Here is a 16,109-nt window from a genome sequence, read left to right as displayed (position 1 = left end):
CTCAGCACATAGAGCCACAGAATTTGTTTAATGATTCACTGAAATCAACAGTAACACAATCTGTTGCTCCGTCTCGGCCCTTTGAACTCAGACTGTTGCTGTCACTCAAGAATGACCAAAATATCCTTTCTTCTCCCTTGTTATACAATCTTGCTATAATGGTTGACTGGACAGTACTCTTCATTCTTACATGGAAAATTGTCATTATTTGTTAGATTTGTTTTGTGAAGTGTGAAAACAAAAAAGAAATGTGTGCAGGATCGCTAGATCTCCTGCACGTGGCCTCAGGCTGGTTGTGGTTTTACCTACTTGCACTTGTAGACCGACAAGCCTTTTGAGATTACAACTCTTGAGTCGTCACCTTTTTATGTGGTTGCAAGTTAGGTTAGTCATACTGGAGAGTGGGATTTCTGTTAATCTGGCATTATTGGTTGCTCTTAAACACACATGGACGTGGAATAGACACAATGACTTCACACTGCACATACTGTTAAGTTACTGTATGCTTTCTTTTAGACTCTTCTTGCCCAACAAATATTTCCATAACTTGCACCGTTCCCCTAACAGCTGCATGACAAGTCCACTTGGGAGAAAATAATGCCAGCATAGCATCACTAAGGGAAATTATTTCTTTAATGGCATCAATTACTGTCAGTAAATCCTCAGTAAAAATATCATAGTGTTATTTTAGTCTTATTGATCTAAGGTGTCATTGAGCATCGTGGCTTGTTAACAAACACAAGAAGATAAATTTAGTCCCATTTTGACACATTAAGCACAAAACAGTCATGATCTTATTGACTTGCAATAAAGTTTTGAATATCTTTCTTTTTTTGTGTTGATTAAAAGGTTAAGATTGTCAAGGTCAAGGTCAAGGTTTTAGGTTATGTGGTGTTTGAGTCATTCAGACCACAGTCTATCTAATGTTGCTGAACTGAGCAGTAAAAACTAACAAGTGTGACCTAAAGCAATTTCCTTCGATTTGGTTTTCAGTGCAAAAGGGCTGTAATGGAACAATTTACATGGGAAATTAAATAAAATAAAAATTTAAGTCATATCTCAGTCATGACATGTTTTTTCAGTCTTGGACTTGAGGAGTCAAGTTCTCAGGCATTTCGAGTAGATTTGTTGTTTCTATGATGCCAATTAATTACATTTTTGTTTTGTTTTTTTAGAAAAGCTTTCCTATTATTGGTGCATATCTTTTTGTTTAAATCAAAATGTTAAAAACTGGTGACGCTCCCAGGTTGGTGTCATTGATCACAGCATGGACAATCAGTCCGAACCCTTTCAGAGGATCGGTCATTTTAACATTCTTACATTTGTTTGTTTTAGTTACTGCTTTATAGAATTCTGGCGCGACAAAGTACTTGGCGGAAGGAAAACACAAATGGCATCTTCCAACATAGGTTTGCATGCGAGCAGCATTGCGCTCGTCGTTTGAAATGTTTGGGACAGTTAGGGCTGAGTGTGGCAGCAAATGGCAGGGCTGGAGGGCCTCAGGCTGCTGAGAGGCTGCGTAGATTCACACGTAACAAAGAACACAGAAAGCTTCTCATCTTCAAAGTGGCTCCGTGAGTGATGCATCTTTTGGGAATGTTTTCATTTTATGGTCATGGGAAACTAATGTCTCTTTTTCTTTAAAGAAATTTGTCTTTTAAGAAGAAGAAAGACTATTTTTTTCCCACCATCTTTTATACCTGCAGTTGCATCATAAAAAAAAGTGTATGAGAGTGTTGAATATTAGTGGCTTTGCTTGAGTACAATTAAAAGATAACCATCACGGCTTTGGGAGACTCACACTGGCTCGTTTTTTTTAAAAATAACGTCGGTCCGATTTCCACCGTAGCAACAGGATCGTGTTGGAGCACTTAGAAACGCCTAAATTGGTAAACAACCCAAGAGGTAAATGATCTGACCTGTCACCGTATCCAGAGGCTGGACTGAAAGGCGTAATGATGTGAGGAGATACTGAAACACTGTTCACTTGATTTGATGCCTTTAATGGTCCGTCAAGGTTTTTAAAACACAAAGTAGTTGATGCACTCAGCTCCCTGCCATTGAGAGGGCAGCTTTTAGTTCAGTACCTTTCCTTTTTTTTTTTTTTTTTTCGTTGATTGCCAGTGAAGTTCAAGTTTCACAAGGACACATTGAATAGAAGCATCTTAGTCATCTTCACTTGTGCATGCAAGAACTGAATCATAATTTTTACAGGCCCTCTTTTTATATAACTACAAGCACACAAAAATACACTTGTGGTCATTCTGGTTGTATCTGGATCCCACAATGCTGCCAATTTTAGAGTATTTGTGTGTCCTTCACTTGCGTGGATTCTCTGACGTTACCTCATCCTCTGATGTTTGGATCTGAAAAACGCACCTTTGTTCAAACAAATTACAAAACCAGAAGTCAGATAAGACAGTTCTGTATCAGAAAAAGAAGTGTATAATATGCACTTAGACAAAATGTGCAGTAAACATAGTAAGTGAATGTCTGTTTTTTTTTTTTTTTTTTTCGGTTTCAGTTTGAAAAATGCCTTTAGATAGCCGTCCGTGAAGTAAGAGGAGCTGCAGAGGCAAAGTGTGACTGTGACACCTCTGACTGTTGCATTCTCACATCCTGGCAGCCCGACAGCGTTTGAGAGCCACGCCGAGGTTCCAGTCTGAAGTCGTCTCAGCCGCGCGCCATGCAGCACAAGGATGGCTGGGTGTCTCTGCGCTGTACCGTCCACATTTACACGGCCTGACCCAGTTCAGCGGTAGCTAGCTGTTGGGGGAGGGGGCAGTCTAGGGGAAGCTAAAAATACCGCTTCTCGCATTAGGCGGCTCCGTTGCAGAGGGATCCCTAGAATTGCTATCCTTGACTTGCATCAAGTTGTTGGCACGTAGAGGTGTTCAAACTGCCAGAGGGTTTCCTTCGCGTGGAAACAAAAGGCACGAGTATATTTGTGAGATGCCGGCCGCCGTTGTCCGAGCCACTTGTTTTCAACTTCCTCCTGGGTGGGGGACTTCGGTGCGCATCTAATGTGTGATAGCAGCCTGAAATAGCTTGGCTCGAGGAGGGACTTGCCACTCACAAGTCCGTGGTCCTCGTGGGTGAAACGGCACATCTTTGAGCTGGAGACCGGCTTTGCGGTGGCGTGGAAAGGGTTAACCCCCGCCTCTGTCATTCAACCATACCACGCCAGCTGTTGGCTTGGAGATCCAATCACAATGATTTTCCACTGTTGTGACATGTGACCTGCTCCGCAACCCAAAACTGGCATGGTGCAGCTAATGTTGGCACTTCCTTCATCTTGGTGGTGTTGCTCGTTGGGGGTGTGTGTGTGTGTGTGTGTGTGTGTGTGTGTGTGTGTGTGTGTGTGTGTGTGTGTGTGTGTGTGTGTGTGTGTGTGTGTGTGTGTGTGTGTGTGTGTGTTGTTGGGGGGGGGGGGGGTGTAGTGGAGGAGACGGGATTTAGAGTAAGACATGAAGATAAGGAATGGAGGAAGCAGAGAATTAGGTTCATTCCTCTGGCTGCTGCATGTGCACTTCCTCCATGTGGCTTTTTTAAGCAAGTGAAACACACCTGTGAGAACTTCCACCGCGGCCGTCCACACATCAGGAAAGTGGATTGTTTCTGCAAGTTGCAGATGACACGCATTTCTCCAAAGACTCCGGAAAACTGAAAAAACAATAAAACTACTTTGTGCTGATTTGACATAAAAATTCATTGCAGCTGAATCAGCATTATATTTCCTGGAGTTTCTTTTGTTTGTTTTTATTCATTGATCTATTTGGGGTAATCTTGACATTGGCTATTGGGGGATCCATGTCAGACCCCCGTTGTGACTAGAAGGATGTCTCGTATAAAATCTAACCCAAGTCTGCAGTCCTGCGAACAACACAGCAGGTACATCTAATTATTGTCACTACCGAAAAGCTTGCAAGCCTTCTCTTAATGTCTTAATGTCGAAATTGGCATTAAATATAACAAGCAAGGAAACCATTAAACCTGTGTTAAACACAAATCTTACTTCAGGCATCCAATTGCTTTGCTTTTATACAGTCTCTTAACAGTTACAATGAAATGGTGCACCTTCTTGTTGAGTGAAGGACCTTGAAGATATATAACCTAATTTAAAAGCTTGTTATTGCTGTATGTTGGTTGGACATTTGTTGTATGCCTCTATAGAGAGGTAAAAATGTATGAGCTTCCAACTGTGCAGGTTGCTACTGAAATTGAGAAATGACCACTACATGTGGCAAAGTGTTCAAACGCCTAAATCTAAGTTAAGCTTTAAAGAAAAAGAAAAAAAGAAAAAGGATTTCCAAGATCTCTCTCACCTCAACCATACACTTGGCTCTACAATTATGCTGCGTAATAAATAATAAATTGTGCCCGGTTTTCCATGGCAGATGGCTCCAAATAGCATCTCAACATGTGACAGAATAGTTTCCAAGAATCTTAATGGAATGGAAGCATTTGTTTTTGAGCTTACCAGTGATAAATGCTGTGTTTTCTCTTTCTCTCTGGGTGTATGTTGGAAATCAGGTATATATATATATATATTTTTTTTAGGTTGTAAGTACTTTTAAACATGAGATTGGTGTAGACTCACTAGAAATGTGATTTGTTTTGCAGCCAGAAAAGCAGAAAGGGCGTTTCAGTGAATAAACCTACCCCGGTGAAAAATAACTTCACTGCCAAACATGGCTGAATGTCGTCGAGCAGTGGGCCTTTTTACCCGTCAATCACTGGAGATGCTCGGTTCCCTGTGCAGTGCAGCTTTACAGTCTTCACGGTCTATAGTACAGTTTGTGTTTGGTTCCTCACAAAATTGTTTTGGACTCGAAATCAACTCTTTGGAGACGAGTCTTTGCTCTAATTCCAGTTTGAGTCCCTTGTGGTTGAAATCCATAGAACCGAGTAATCCCCGAAATAGTTTGACACTTGCACTTTGTGTAGCAGTGTGTGTTTATATTGTGAGGTTACCATCTTGTCTGAGCTGCTCCAAGACAAATTCCTATCAACCTGGCCAGCATGGATGATTCGGCCTCATTGTGCGAGGCAGATTAAAGCTGAATGGACAGCAGACTCATTAGAATGGAGTCTCCCATGTAGAGCACCATGGCGCTCCCTCGTGCCACAGATAGTCTTAATTAGATTAAACAGAAGGCTTTTCCTGAGGTAATCAGTCAGTTGGTCTTTGCTCACCATGTTCCCCCCACCAGCTACACTGTGGGGAATCTGCTCTGCTTTTTTGATCTGTGGGGTTATCTGTGGATATGGAATTCTACCGTAAAAAAACTGCTTACTGTTTTTTTTTTTTTAACCAGCTTCCTCGTAGGAGAAACAGCTGTTCTTTATCATGTTAACTGGGCTTCAATTAATTTTTGTTATGCACTTTTCCCAAAAGAAGCACAAGTACAATATTTTTTTAATGTTTATTGCAATCAAGAGGAAATGTTTTACACTGACTGAATGCACCGGCCTTGAAGTACAAATTCCTTGTGACAAAAATGAATTGACGTGATTTCCTACGAGCTGCGTTTTACCCACATTGCAGTGTTTGGAAAATCTTGTTAGGAGAAAGATGTGGAAAAAGTGTCGATCAATTGATCCTCAATCAAATCTCCTTTGCAGCATTATTAAGAGGGGTGATAAATGAGGAATTGCTCCACTGAGTAGAGCTGCAGTTGCCATTCTTGAAAGATTGCTCCACTTGCTCAGTCCAGCCCTGACAACCAAATAGACAAGTGCCTCTTTACTTGGCACCGAGGCTATCAGTGGAAATCGGTGTTTCAGAGACGGCTTAAATGGTGTTAAGGAGAGTGAATGCCTTTAACCCTCACCGGCGCTTCAGTTCCAAATCCCAAGTTTAAACTTTGTTAAATGTGTTTCAAGGTAACATTTGCTCAGAATGACTCAAGATACATTTTTCTGTCTCTAATGGTGGAGAGGTGAACTACAGCGAGTGAATCGTCCTGACAGTCAATCACGGAGGCCAAACACAACTTTTTCGGCTGCGATTGCAGAAGGTGTAATGAAGACAAAATGTGTAACTGCCATGAGGATTATTATATACATATAACTCAAAGTACTGGCTGAGAACTCTGCTCCTCGCCTACAAAAGTGTGGCAGAAGAAGAACAAGAATAACTTTAGCTCTGTTCAAATAGTCTGCCCAAGTTGTAAAAAAGAAAGTAGTTTAATATATTTTTAAGATAATGGGGGAGCAGCACTCGCACTGCAATAAAGTGCTGAAAAATATGGAGTCAGACGTAGAAATATTTCAGTGTTATACTTCAATCTGTGATGCAATAAATCTAAGCAATCAAGCAGTTAACATCCATCTCATTGGGTTATCTAATGAAGTGACACAATTAGGAAAGAATCATTTATTTATTTAAATGTTTTAATGGTGAAAGGAGACTTTTGCTCTCAGTTTACTGTGAGGTCTGTGGTCATTCAGGTGCTTGAAAATGGTCTAACACGTCCCACAGCCATCCATTGTTTACCCAACATAATAGTCCATTTGTGGATGTCATCATTGTGGTATTTCTATCATTCTTAGGTCACTTCATCCCTCGTTTCCTTTACCCATCAAAAATAAATGCACTGCCAACGCCGTACGTCAAAGTCAATCCAGCACAGGAAGCGGGACAGACCACTGGAAGTCCTCATGAAACAGCTACAGGAAGTGTTGGGTTTGCATTAACAGCAGATCAGCACAGGGGAAATGGGAATGCAATGCTAATAATGCTCTACTCTCCTCGTGTACTTTGAGTGGAAGTCGGTGTACATTACCCGACAAGTTTGATCCCAATGTACGAGAGCAACAAATCAAGCACTGTGGCAGTCATATGAAGCACTTTGCTTTTTTCTTCTTGGTTTTGTCCAAGGTCTTTCATTTTTTTCCCTTTCATGCAAATCGTTTTTACTTTGGTGTCTGTAGATGTACTATGGTCTCATGATCTAAATTGGAGAAAACTGAAACAGCGACTTTGTTTAACATGCTTTATATAATGCAGACTATCTGCACAAAGTGATGATATAAAAATAAATGCATGTGATTTCCCACCCTTTTTTTCCAGGAAATTATTCCTAAACATTTGTAATTTTGCTTTAGTGTGACATACTGTAAGTGCATGTCTTGAACCATGCATTGTGTTAAATGCTACTTGGCAGTGTCACCATTGAGGCTATAATGTATGTTTGTTCTTGTCTTGCAGATCTTCATGCATGGTGATCTCCGGCTCTGTGGGTGATCCTTAGTCACCATGAAAGACTAGGAACTCAGCTCTCCGAGGGGAATGGCTTGTTTCGTAATACCCCAACCCTCCTACCTGGCACATGACTCCAACTGCCTGTAAAGGGCCCATCAGCTGTTTATGGGAATTATCACTGTCTTGAGGATTTAAGCTTTTTCGGAACAAACTTGTTTTTTCTACCCCCCCTCCAAGCCCCGCTGTCGAGTCAAAGCAGCAACGCTTTGCAAAAGACTGGGGAAGCCGCAAGACAATGGCGAACAACTCGTACAGTGGGGTGAAGAACTCCATGGTGGAGGCCAACCACGATGGGGAGTTTGGCTGCACACTCAAAGAACTGCGCTCCTTAATGGAACTGAGAGGCGCCGAGGCGATAACTAAAATTGGGGAAACATATGGGGATATTCAAGGACTCTGCAATCGGTTAAAAACATCAGCTGTGGATGGTAGAGTACCTGCTTTTATTACGCTTTGACATAACCTGTGAAACTGGAATGCAGCCAGGATGTTTTTATAGCAGTGTTAACAATGAGTGCCGCTGGAATGATAATGTGGCGCACACATAGTTTAGGAGGCGTGTCATTGGCCATGTCTTCCACATTGTGGATACCTTGACATCACTTCCTTGGAAAAACTCATATGCCAGACAGGTGGCCGGGCAGGCCGACTGTGACCTGGGCCAATCCTGCTCTATTTCAGGGCCTGTGGATATGTCCCTCACACCCTCCCTCGCTCCCTTTTCACCTCTGTGTCTCTGTGTGTAGGTTTCAGACAGACCAGCTGTTTGCTCGGGCACAGCACCAGTGTGCAGGCAGGTCAATGTCCCACATGTGGCGGGCAAAATTACTTTAACATGTTTGCCACAGTCGGCTCGAGTTTCACAAAGCCCTTCCGTGTTGCACGTTGGTCACCGAATTCTTCACATAAGAGGAGGGCAAAAGAAATTCAGAAAATGTTCCTTTTGGGCGACGGAACAGCCCACCAAGTGTTTGTGATGGAACATGTATTTTCTTCACACATTTTTTTTTTTGTGTGTGCGTGTGTTTTTACAACTCTTCCTCTGTCTCATCAGGTCTCTATAGACAGTCTGCCTAATCGCTAGTATGACCTTGACTGAACTCTTGTGGGAGGGGATTTTCACTTTGATCCCAGATTAAAACGGCACCACATATTCACTGTAACAGCAGCAGTCCTCTGTAACGGACTGTCACAAAGCAAGGAAAATTCATCAAACCCAAAAAGAATGTCATGAATGCCGTACGCGAGGACGCGCAACGCATCACTCATTCTAGCGAGACTCGGGGGGCCGCACTATTTAATTTTTGACCTTTTGATTTATTGACTGTGTGGCCGGTGGTACATCCGGCTGCTTTCTGTGTTATCAAGAGCAAATACGGCCATTGTTTCTCGTGCGGGGAGCTGGTGCTGAATAGGAATTCAGCTGTTGAGTGTGAGTTGTTGAAACATGCATGTGGCTGTCAGGTTTAGCGAATGCAGAGTCCTGTCATTCTTGTGGCATGAATGACACAGGGTTTTTTTTTTTTTTTTTTAAAGAGCTTTTTCTTCTCTGAGTTTGCCTTGCCTGCACACATGCTAAAAAAGAATGTGGTGAGTCAAGAACCGCTTGTTCTTCAGCACTTTCTACTATAAAGCACACAGACATTTTGGTGTCTGGTTGGTTGCTCTGCTTGTGCACAAATCGCAAACTCAACCGAATATGATGTCTGAATTCATATTAAGCTCATCAAAAGTCTCTTTCATTACCTTTTGCTCATTCGAACATGATTTTAAGGCTGATAGTTTGAACTGACAGTGAATTGTTTCTGGATTTCAAAGGGAAAACCGTGATTCTATTGAGCCGTCTGTCTAAAATCCTCACTTTAGTTTCTTTTCACTTGTGAAGTTATTTGCAACTGGATGCTGCTGATGAGCTAGACTTGGTCCGCATTTGTTGCTTCTCACAGCAGGTGTTTGTTTTTTTTCCCCACCGAGCAGCGGCGGAGTTTTTGGCACTTTGGGTTTCAATCAGCTCATTCTTCACTGGCTCGGGAAATTAAGTCATCATTTAAGATTACAGAGGCCTGACAATTGAAAAGGGATTTCTAATTAGTTGGTTGGTCATTTCTCAAACCTCTTAAGCCAATCCTTTGCTAATCCTTCACATTTCCAAGTGCTATTTTCTCTCTCTTTTTTTTTTGTTCTTTCAAAGAAGTTGTGTTGCCTGGAAATACAGTTCAGTCAATCTTAAGATTTAAAAGCCCGGCCCTTAAGGATGAGGATGCAGTTCATCCTGTCAACATTATTGCTATTTTTGTTGTAAAACTTAATATTACCAAAGAGTTTCCTATTCAGTTGGTTTCCAACTCCCTGCAATTCAAATTGATTTGGGTAATTACCATGCCAATCCTTCCAAGTTTAAAAAGATGTAATTATGCTAACTGCTTTGTAAATTGTGACAATGAGCAATGCCGAAAGCTTATTTGGGCATTGTATCTGTTTGACAAATGTAAACCATTAGCCCCCGTCACAGTGCTGAACTGTACTGAGATAGAAAGAACGTTAATTAGAGAAGGAAAGAATGATAAAGTTGGTGTTTTAATTTGTGTCTGTCTGACTTCTGGTAGATCCCAGGATGTTTTTTCTGGTAGCGATTGAGCTGTCAGTTGCTGCTGGATGAGTTCACTTCATCTGTGTTGTTGTTTTACGCATCATTAAATGGTTGACATTGCTAGTTTGGTTTTAGTTTTGCCTCTCCCTCCGTTTCCTGAGTTATGTAAACAGACGTGAAAATATGAATAGCCTTAAAAGAAAGACAAACCCCATGCTTACAAACATATATTTAAGCCTTATAGGCTTTGCTAATTATCTTGAAAGAACAGTTCTGTAGTGTTCTCTGCTGCATGTCTGGTCTGAGAGTTAGAAATAGTAATGTCATCAGCTTCATGGTTGCTTAGAGGTCACTAATATTTAACTGCCGTCGCATCATTATATCCACAGGTTTTAACTGCGGCTGTGTTTCTATTCTCTTTTATTTCTTTTGCACAATAAGACACCCTCCCCCTATTTCTCCATTTCACTGCTGTTCGCCGAGAGGCATCTGCAATTGTACTGCGATTCATAAGAGCTGACACATGGGTTGTTTCCATCATTCCAGACCCCACACCTCCTCATTCGACGCTCAGCTACAGACTGTTTAACAAGACTTGGCTCTTTGTAATTCAGGGGGCTGACATGATGACAAAATGATAAGCTAGAAGGCCTGTGAGTGGATATGCCATCTGGCTGGACCCTGCTTCCACTGGTGAGCCTGTTCAGAGTAGCAGGGAAACACGCTGATCTACTTGTAGGCATCTGCTGCTCCAAGAAGACGGATTGCGACCGGCAAAGTTTAGTTGTTTTTTATGACAATGACAGTAAACCTTTCCGATTCTGATTCTAATCTCTGGCTTGAGACAACTGCGATTTGTGACCACAACTGGTTTCATGTTTTCCCTTGTTTGTGGGTTTTTAAGATGGACACACGTGTGGGTTGTTGGTCGTTGTAACTGTTGGAAAGAATTCAAGCGCGCCAATATGCGTCACCTTGAGATGCTGTGTGTTTCTGGAATTCGTTGCCAACGTTTGTTTTGCTACTTTGAATGAAGAAAATGTGCTCTGGTTTCGTCGACCTCGCAGGATTCCTGAGTCAGGAGTCAATAATGGTGCGATATTGTAAAATGTGTGTCGTTGTCTGTAAATGTGTTACAAAGTAATTTCAACCTCAGTCTTCAGAACCACATCTCCATTAATCGACTCTTTTCACTTGTAAATGAGAGGGAAAAACAAGCAATCAGTATCTATTTAGAAAGCCTCACACAATTAAAGTACCACTAAAGTACTTGATTATGTATCTGTATATACGTACCTGCACATGTGTCTATGTGCACATGCAGGTCGGAAACAACTGAATTAATCCAGAAAAAGCTGGGTAAAATATTAAACGATGTTGCTTTATAAACACAAGTTTTTACTCCACATGCATTTCAAATCATTTCAGTGGACTTCCACGTCCTCATGTTCTACCTCTTTGCTAATTGTCACGTCATGCTGAGCTGACAGATTTGACGAAGATCAGCACAGTATTCAAGTATTAGAAGCTTTGCTGATTAATCTCGGTTACAGGAGCACCTCTGTCTCATTTTATAGTGTTAATCCATGCAAAACAAAGACTATACACAAATGTAATCCAGAGATTTACACTATATATCTCAACCTGCTTGCAATTTTAATCCTAAAAATCATTATGGCAATGAAAAGCATGGCAGACTGTAAATCGGGCGACACGTGGCCCCCCCCCGTCCGCCTTCTTTGCAGCCCAGTACATTGTTTTCAGAAATAGCTGTGCAAGTATAAGGGAAACGAACAACTCGAGTTAATTCTAATTGCATTTATTTCTAAGATGTTGGAAAACTGCACACATGATGAGCACTCTTGACACAGACACACCATGGGTTTGAGTCCAGGTTGGACCAGTTTGCTTAATCTCTCTTGACTATGCATGAGTTTTACTGCTACTTTCTAAAAAACTTATCTTTGAGGGTAACTTTTGACCCTGAATCGCCTGAAGATGCAAATCGATGTCTCTTCTTTCCATAAAATTGATTGCTTTACTCTTTTTTTATTACAAAATAATCTAGCACAATTTGGCTCCAATAATCCCAATATCACGTTTCTTGCATACACTACAAAGGTCTTTGAAAGACTGGATGGTAATTGATCGAATGGGGATGTAATGATGCATTGCGAGACAGTGCTATGCGTACGATGCCGAGCGTAGCGTGCAGATGACGGCAAAAGTTGTGTCTGTGGCCTCAGGCGATTTTGAAATACAGGAAGCCCTCCCTCCACTTTGAAATCGGAGGTCTGGCAGCGTTTTGGCTTTCCGAGGTCGGGAAGTGAAAATGGTGAGAAAGTAATGGACAAGACCAAAACAATCTGCATTTGTTGCAAGAGAGTGATTCCACTTCACAAACGGTACAATCGACATGATGCTGCAGGACAGCAAACACTCCAGAGTGAAAAAAATGTTTATTGAAGATATTTTCTTCATAGTTTATTTCATGAGATTTGTTTTAATATCTAGTTTATTTATTCTCTCCTTGTTATGACAAAAGATGAAACGGAATGGGATTTAACGGAAATAGTGAAAAGATTTTAATCACAATTTGTTTTTTGATTTTACAAGTTCTACTTGGAAAAACATCGTATCTTGGACATGGTATCGCAAACCACATTGAATTGTGAATCATAACATCCTTACCGTTGAAGTATTTCCTGAATGTTAATAACATTCTCTCCCTGCACCAGTCTGGTTTCAGAAAACAACGCAGTACCATCACAGCATCCTTAAAGGTTACCATGGACATAATTGAGGCAGTGGACAATAAGAAATGTTGTGCTGCTCTCTTCATCAATCTTTCAAAGGTCTTCAGCACTGTAGACCTCCTCCACATCCGGAAGCAACAACTACTCAATATAGGGTGATCCCTGCAGGCAGAACGTTCCTTTTTAAGAGAACTCCATGTGTTAGATATTATAATATTATCATTGCAGCAGTGGTGCTACTCTTGCTCAATCTGTTAAGCATCTACGCCTCTTTGGTTATGAACTTGTGTTTAATGTCGCAAAAACCAAAATGATGCTGATTTCAAACACTAAGAGGAGATTAGATTCTCTTTCCATCATTAAAACCCTGCAGGGCAGTCGGATTGAACCAGTGACACAACACAAGGTGCTTCAATTGATGAAGGTTTAACTTTGAGACCTCATGTTGAAACCCTAGTTAAAAAAGGCTTAAGCTCACGCTTGGTTTCTATTTTATAAACGAGTCCCATTTTTGTGATTTTTGCCAGCAAGAAATTGGGAGAGACAATGTTCCTCCCGTTGCTTGACTGGTGAGCTGCGTGTGGATTCCCCTGGACGCTGTGTTCCACGGCTGTTCACAAGCGGCAAAGCTCTAAAATCACCATTGCATCTTAAATGTCAGCGTTCACTGTCCCGCCCTGACTCATACACTGGTACAATTTTATTTCTATCCAGCGACAAGAACTGATCACGATTAGCAATTTCGAAAATGTGATCGGGTTAGAGGCAGGTTTTACTGGAATGTGTAACTACTTTCCTTCCTTGCTTGGTTGTTTCCTTTGCAAAATTATTACTGTATATTTTATCACGTATGTGTTTTTAAAAATATATATTAATGTTTGTTACATGTAATTTTAACTGAGTGCTGCCGCCGTCTCAACGGGACTCGCCTGGTTAGATAAAAATATAAAGATAAAATACCAGTTCTAGATTCCAGGTGAAGTCGACAGACAGGATGTTGGCACTTCTCTATCCACACATATTCGTCCGAATGCATTAAAGAAAAACAAAAAGAAAATCATGGTTCACGAGGAGGCCTAAAGGGATATTTTACCTTGACCCCGACTTGTGACCGAAAGGACAGTCGTCAGATGGGTTAGCTTGGGACAAGCCTCCAAATTAAACGGTTAATGATTACCTGCTTGACTTGAAACGCGCTCTGCTTGCTGAAATGATGAGGCCAAGGCCGGCCTATTTTCCTCTTTGTGTGCACGATGGAGGGATGTCGATTGTCCCGTGTCACTTGTGTTTGTTGCTCTCGCACAAAGAGAAACTGTGGTGTAAAATGAAGTGGGGGTATTAGCTGTCAGCATGTTTTCATTAGAGGCGTAGAGAATTAAAGGAGATGGTGAGAGACAACCAGGGAGCAGCACCAGGCAGCTATGCTGGATCAACCCGGTAGCCTTTATTAATGTGCTCTGTGGGTGAGTCACTGCTCTCCTTGCCACCCTTTTAGAGGAAGTGGTGTTTGGTTGTAATGTCAATTAACTGCGCAACCGGTGATACACGGTGTTTAAATTCAGGTTGGATGAGAATGAGATTCAGAACATCAAACCAGTCGAGTTGTTTTGCCCTTCCTTTTCTGCCTGGCTTTATAAAACTCACAGGTTGGAGCTAATTCCAGCTGACCTTGAGTAAAAGCTGAACAGGTCACCATGAACCGGCAAACACAGAGAGACGATAGCGCACACTCATTTTCACATCTGCAGGCGATTTAGTGTCCCTTTAACCTCTGTAGCATATCTTTGGACAGTGGGAAAGGCACCAGAGAGAACATGCAAACTCTGTCTATCGTATTCGAGAACGCCAGTTCCTTTTATTTACTGTGATAATCACAAATATAATTGGAAAAAAATACAACGATTCTAAAAACCTGTCGGATTCTACAGCCCTCATTTGGCCCGGATATTGTATTCTGTAGGTTTGGAAATGGATTTTTGGTTATTGGAAAAAGCTGTTATTTCAGAGTTAAGTTCATTTCTTTTCCTATGCGTTTTATTGGGGATACAGTTTCGATGGTATTTATTTCATGGCGTCAGTCTTTTCGGGTAATTAATTTAGCGCAGTGCATGATTCTGCTGGTGCCTCGATGTGGCGAAATCCGTTTAATTGGCCTTATTCAAGCAGCGCTCATTGTTCCGTGGAATACTCTTTTCACCTGGCCGTCTGTGCTCATTATACAAATGTCGTGGAAACGATTCTGCATCCTACCTTGTGTGCGTCTGTGCGTCTTTCTCTCCACAAGCAGGCACTGCTCATTTTCCCTTTTGAGGTACTGTTACTCCGAGTGCAGCTTTTCCGTTCAGCCGTCAGAAAATGCAACTCGAATTAGTCTCAGGCCTATTGCACCCCCCCGACCCCAACCCCCCCCACCCACCCACCCCCATCTGCCTGTCAGTAGCAGTTTCACACAGTCACTCCTCCGTGCCCTCCGATTCTACTCCGCCTCCTCGCTGCCACACACACACGCGTGCACGCAGACAGACCTCCATCCAGTCTGCACAGTCACCCACACGCCGTCATCATGAATAGAACCTGGGGGGGGGGGGGGGGATGTCATGCATCATCAGATGTTGCCAAGGCTCTTTTGAATATGTGACGGTGCCTCGAATGTGGAGGCATTCGAATGGGTTGCTGTTAAAAAAAAAAAAAGAAATGCTCCGTGCACATGGTTGAATGGGTCGCCGGCCAACCAGACGTGTAATGTGTCAGAGGGATGACTCTATAACGAGACAGTAGCGTGCATGAGCACCTGTGAGTCTAAAGCTGATTCAGCCCTCAGTCGGCTGGTCGTTGTATTGAAAAAGGCGGTTTTGTGGGATTAGACCTGACCCCTGCACTCACATTCTCTGGCATGCCTGAAAGAGGTGAAAAATGTTTGACGTCGCCCGCAGAATGCGTGTCATTGTCCCCCAGGATTGTCTCCACAGCATTTGGGCAGAAATGCTGATTCCCTTTTTTTTTTTTTTTTTTAAATGATGTTTTTAGAGGCATGTAAACATTTGCACTAACTCATCCATCCGTGCTGTAATTATATAGCACATAAGACTTTCTCATTGTGATGTGAACTTTAGAAATTTGTTGTGTCATATTTGGTTGTAAGATAGTTTCTGCATTTTGTGAATGAAACTCTCCTGTTTTCTCTCTCTCCCCCCCCACCCCAGGTCTAAGTGGACAGCCTACAGACATTGAGAAGCGGAAAACAGTGTTTGGGCAAAATTTAATACCGCCCAAAAAGCCCAAAACGTTCTTACAATTAGTGTGGGAAGCACTACAGGATGTCACGCTGATTATCCTAGAAGTGGCAGCCATAGTTTCACTAGGCCTTTCTTTTTATAGACCTCCAGATGCTGAAAGAGAACGTAAGAAACACTCTGTACTTCATGACTCGCATATTTAATCATGAATGCTGAAATATTAAGATTTTTTTTTTTTTTCCTTTTATAAGTAAACCTTG

The 16,109-nt window shown here is 41.9% G+C and overlaps 1 protein-coding gene across 2 annotated transcripts in view; it reads left to right on the top strand.

The window, feature by feature from the left end:
• Nucleotides 1-16,109, top strand: part of atp2b1a (ATPase plasma membrane Ca2+ transporting 1a) — a 36,772-nt gene that overhangs the window by 1,810 nt on the left and 18,853 nt on the right. For both annotated transcript variants that reach the window (XM_080518323.1, XM_080518322.1), the window contains exons 2-3: nucleotides 7,214-7,695; nucleotides 15,817-16,014. In XM_080518323.1, coding sequence (XP_080374449.1) covers nucleotides 7,503-7,695; nucleotides 15,817-16,014 — 391 coding nt within the window. In that variant the 5' untranslated portion in view covers nucleotides 7,214-7,502. The remainder of the gene's footprint in view (nucleotides 1-7,213; nucleotides 7,696-15,816; nucleotides 16,015-16,109) is intronic.

Source organism: Blennius ocellaris, assembly GCF_963422515.1.
Source record: "Blennius ocellaris genome assembly, chromosome: 22".
NCBI classification, from domain to species: Eukaryota; Metazoa; Chordata; class Actinopteri; order Blenniiformes; family Blenniidae; genus Blennius; species Blennius ocellaris.
The sequence above is the reverse complement of the archived record's forward strand: the minus strand, read 5'-3'. Positions and strand labels throughout refer to the sequence as shown.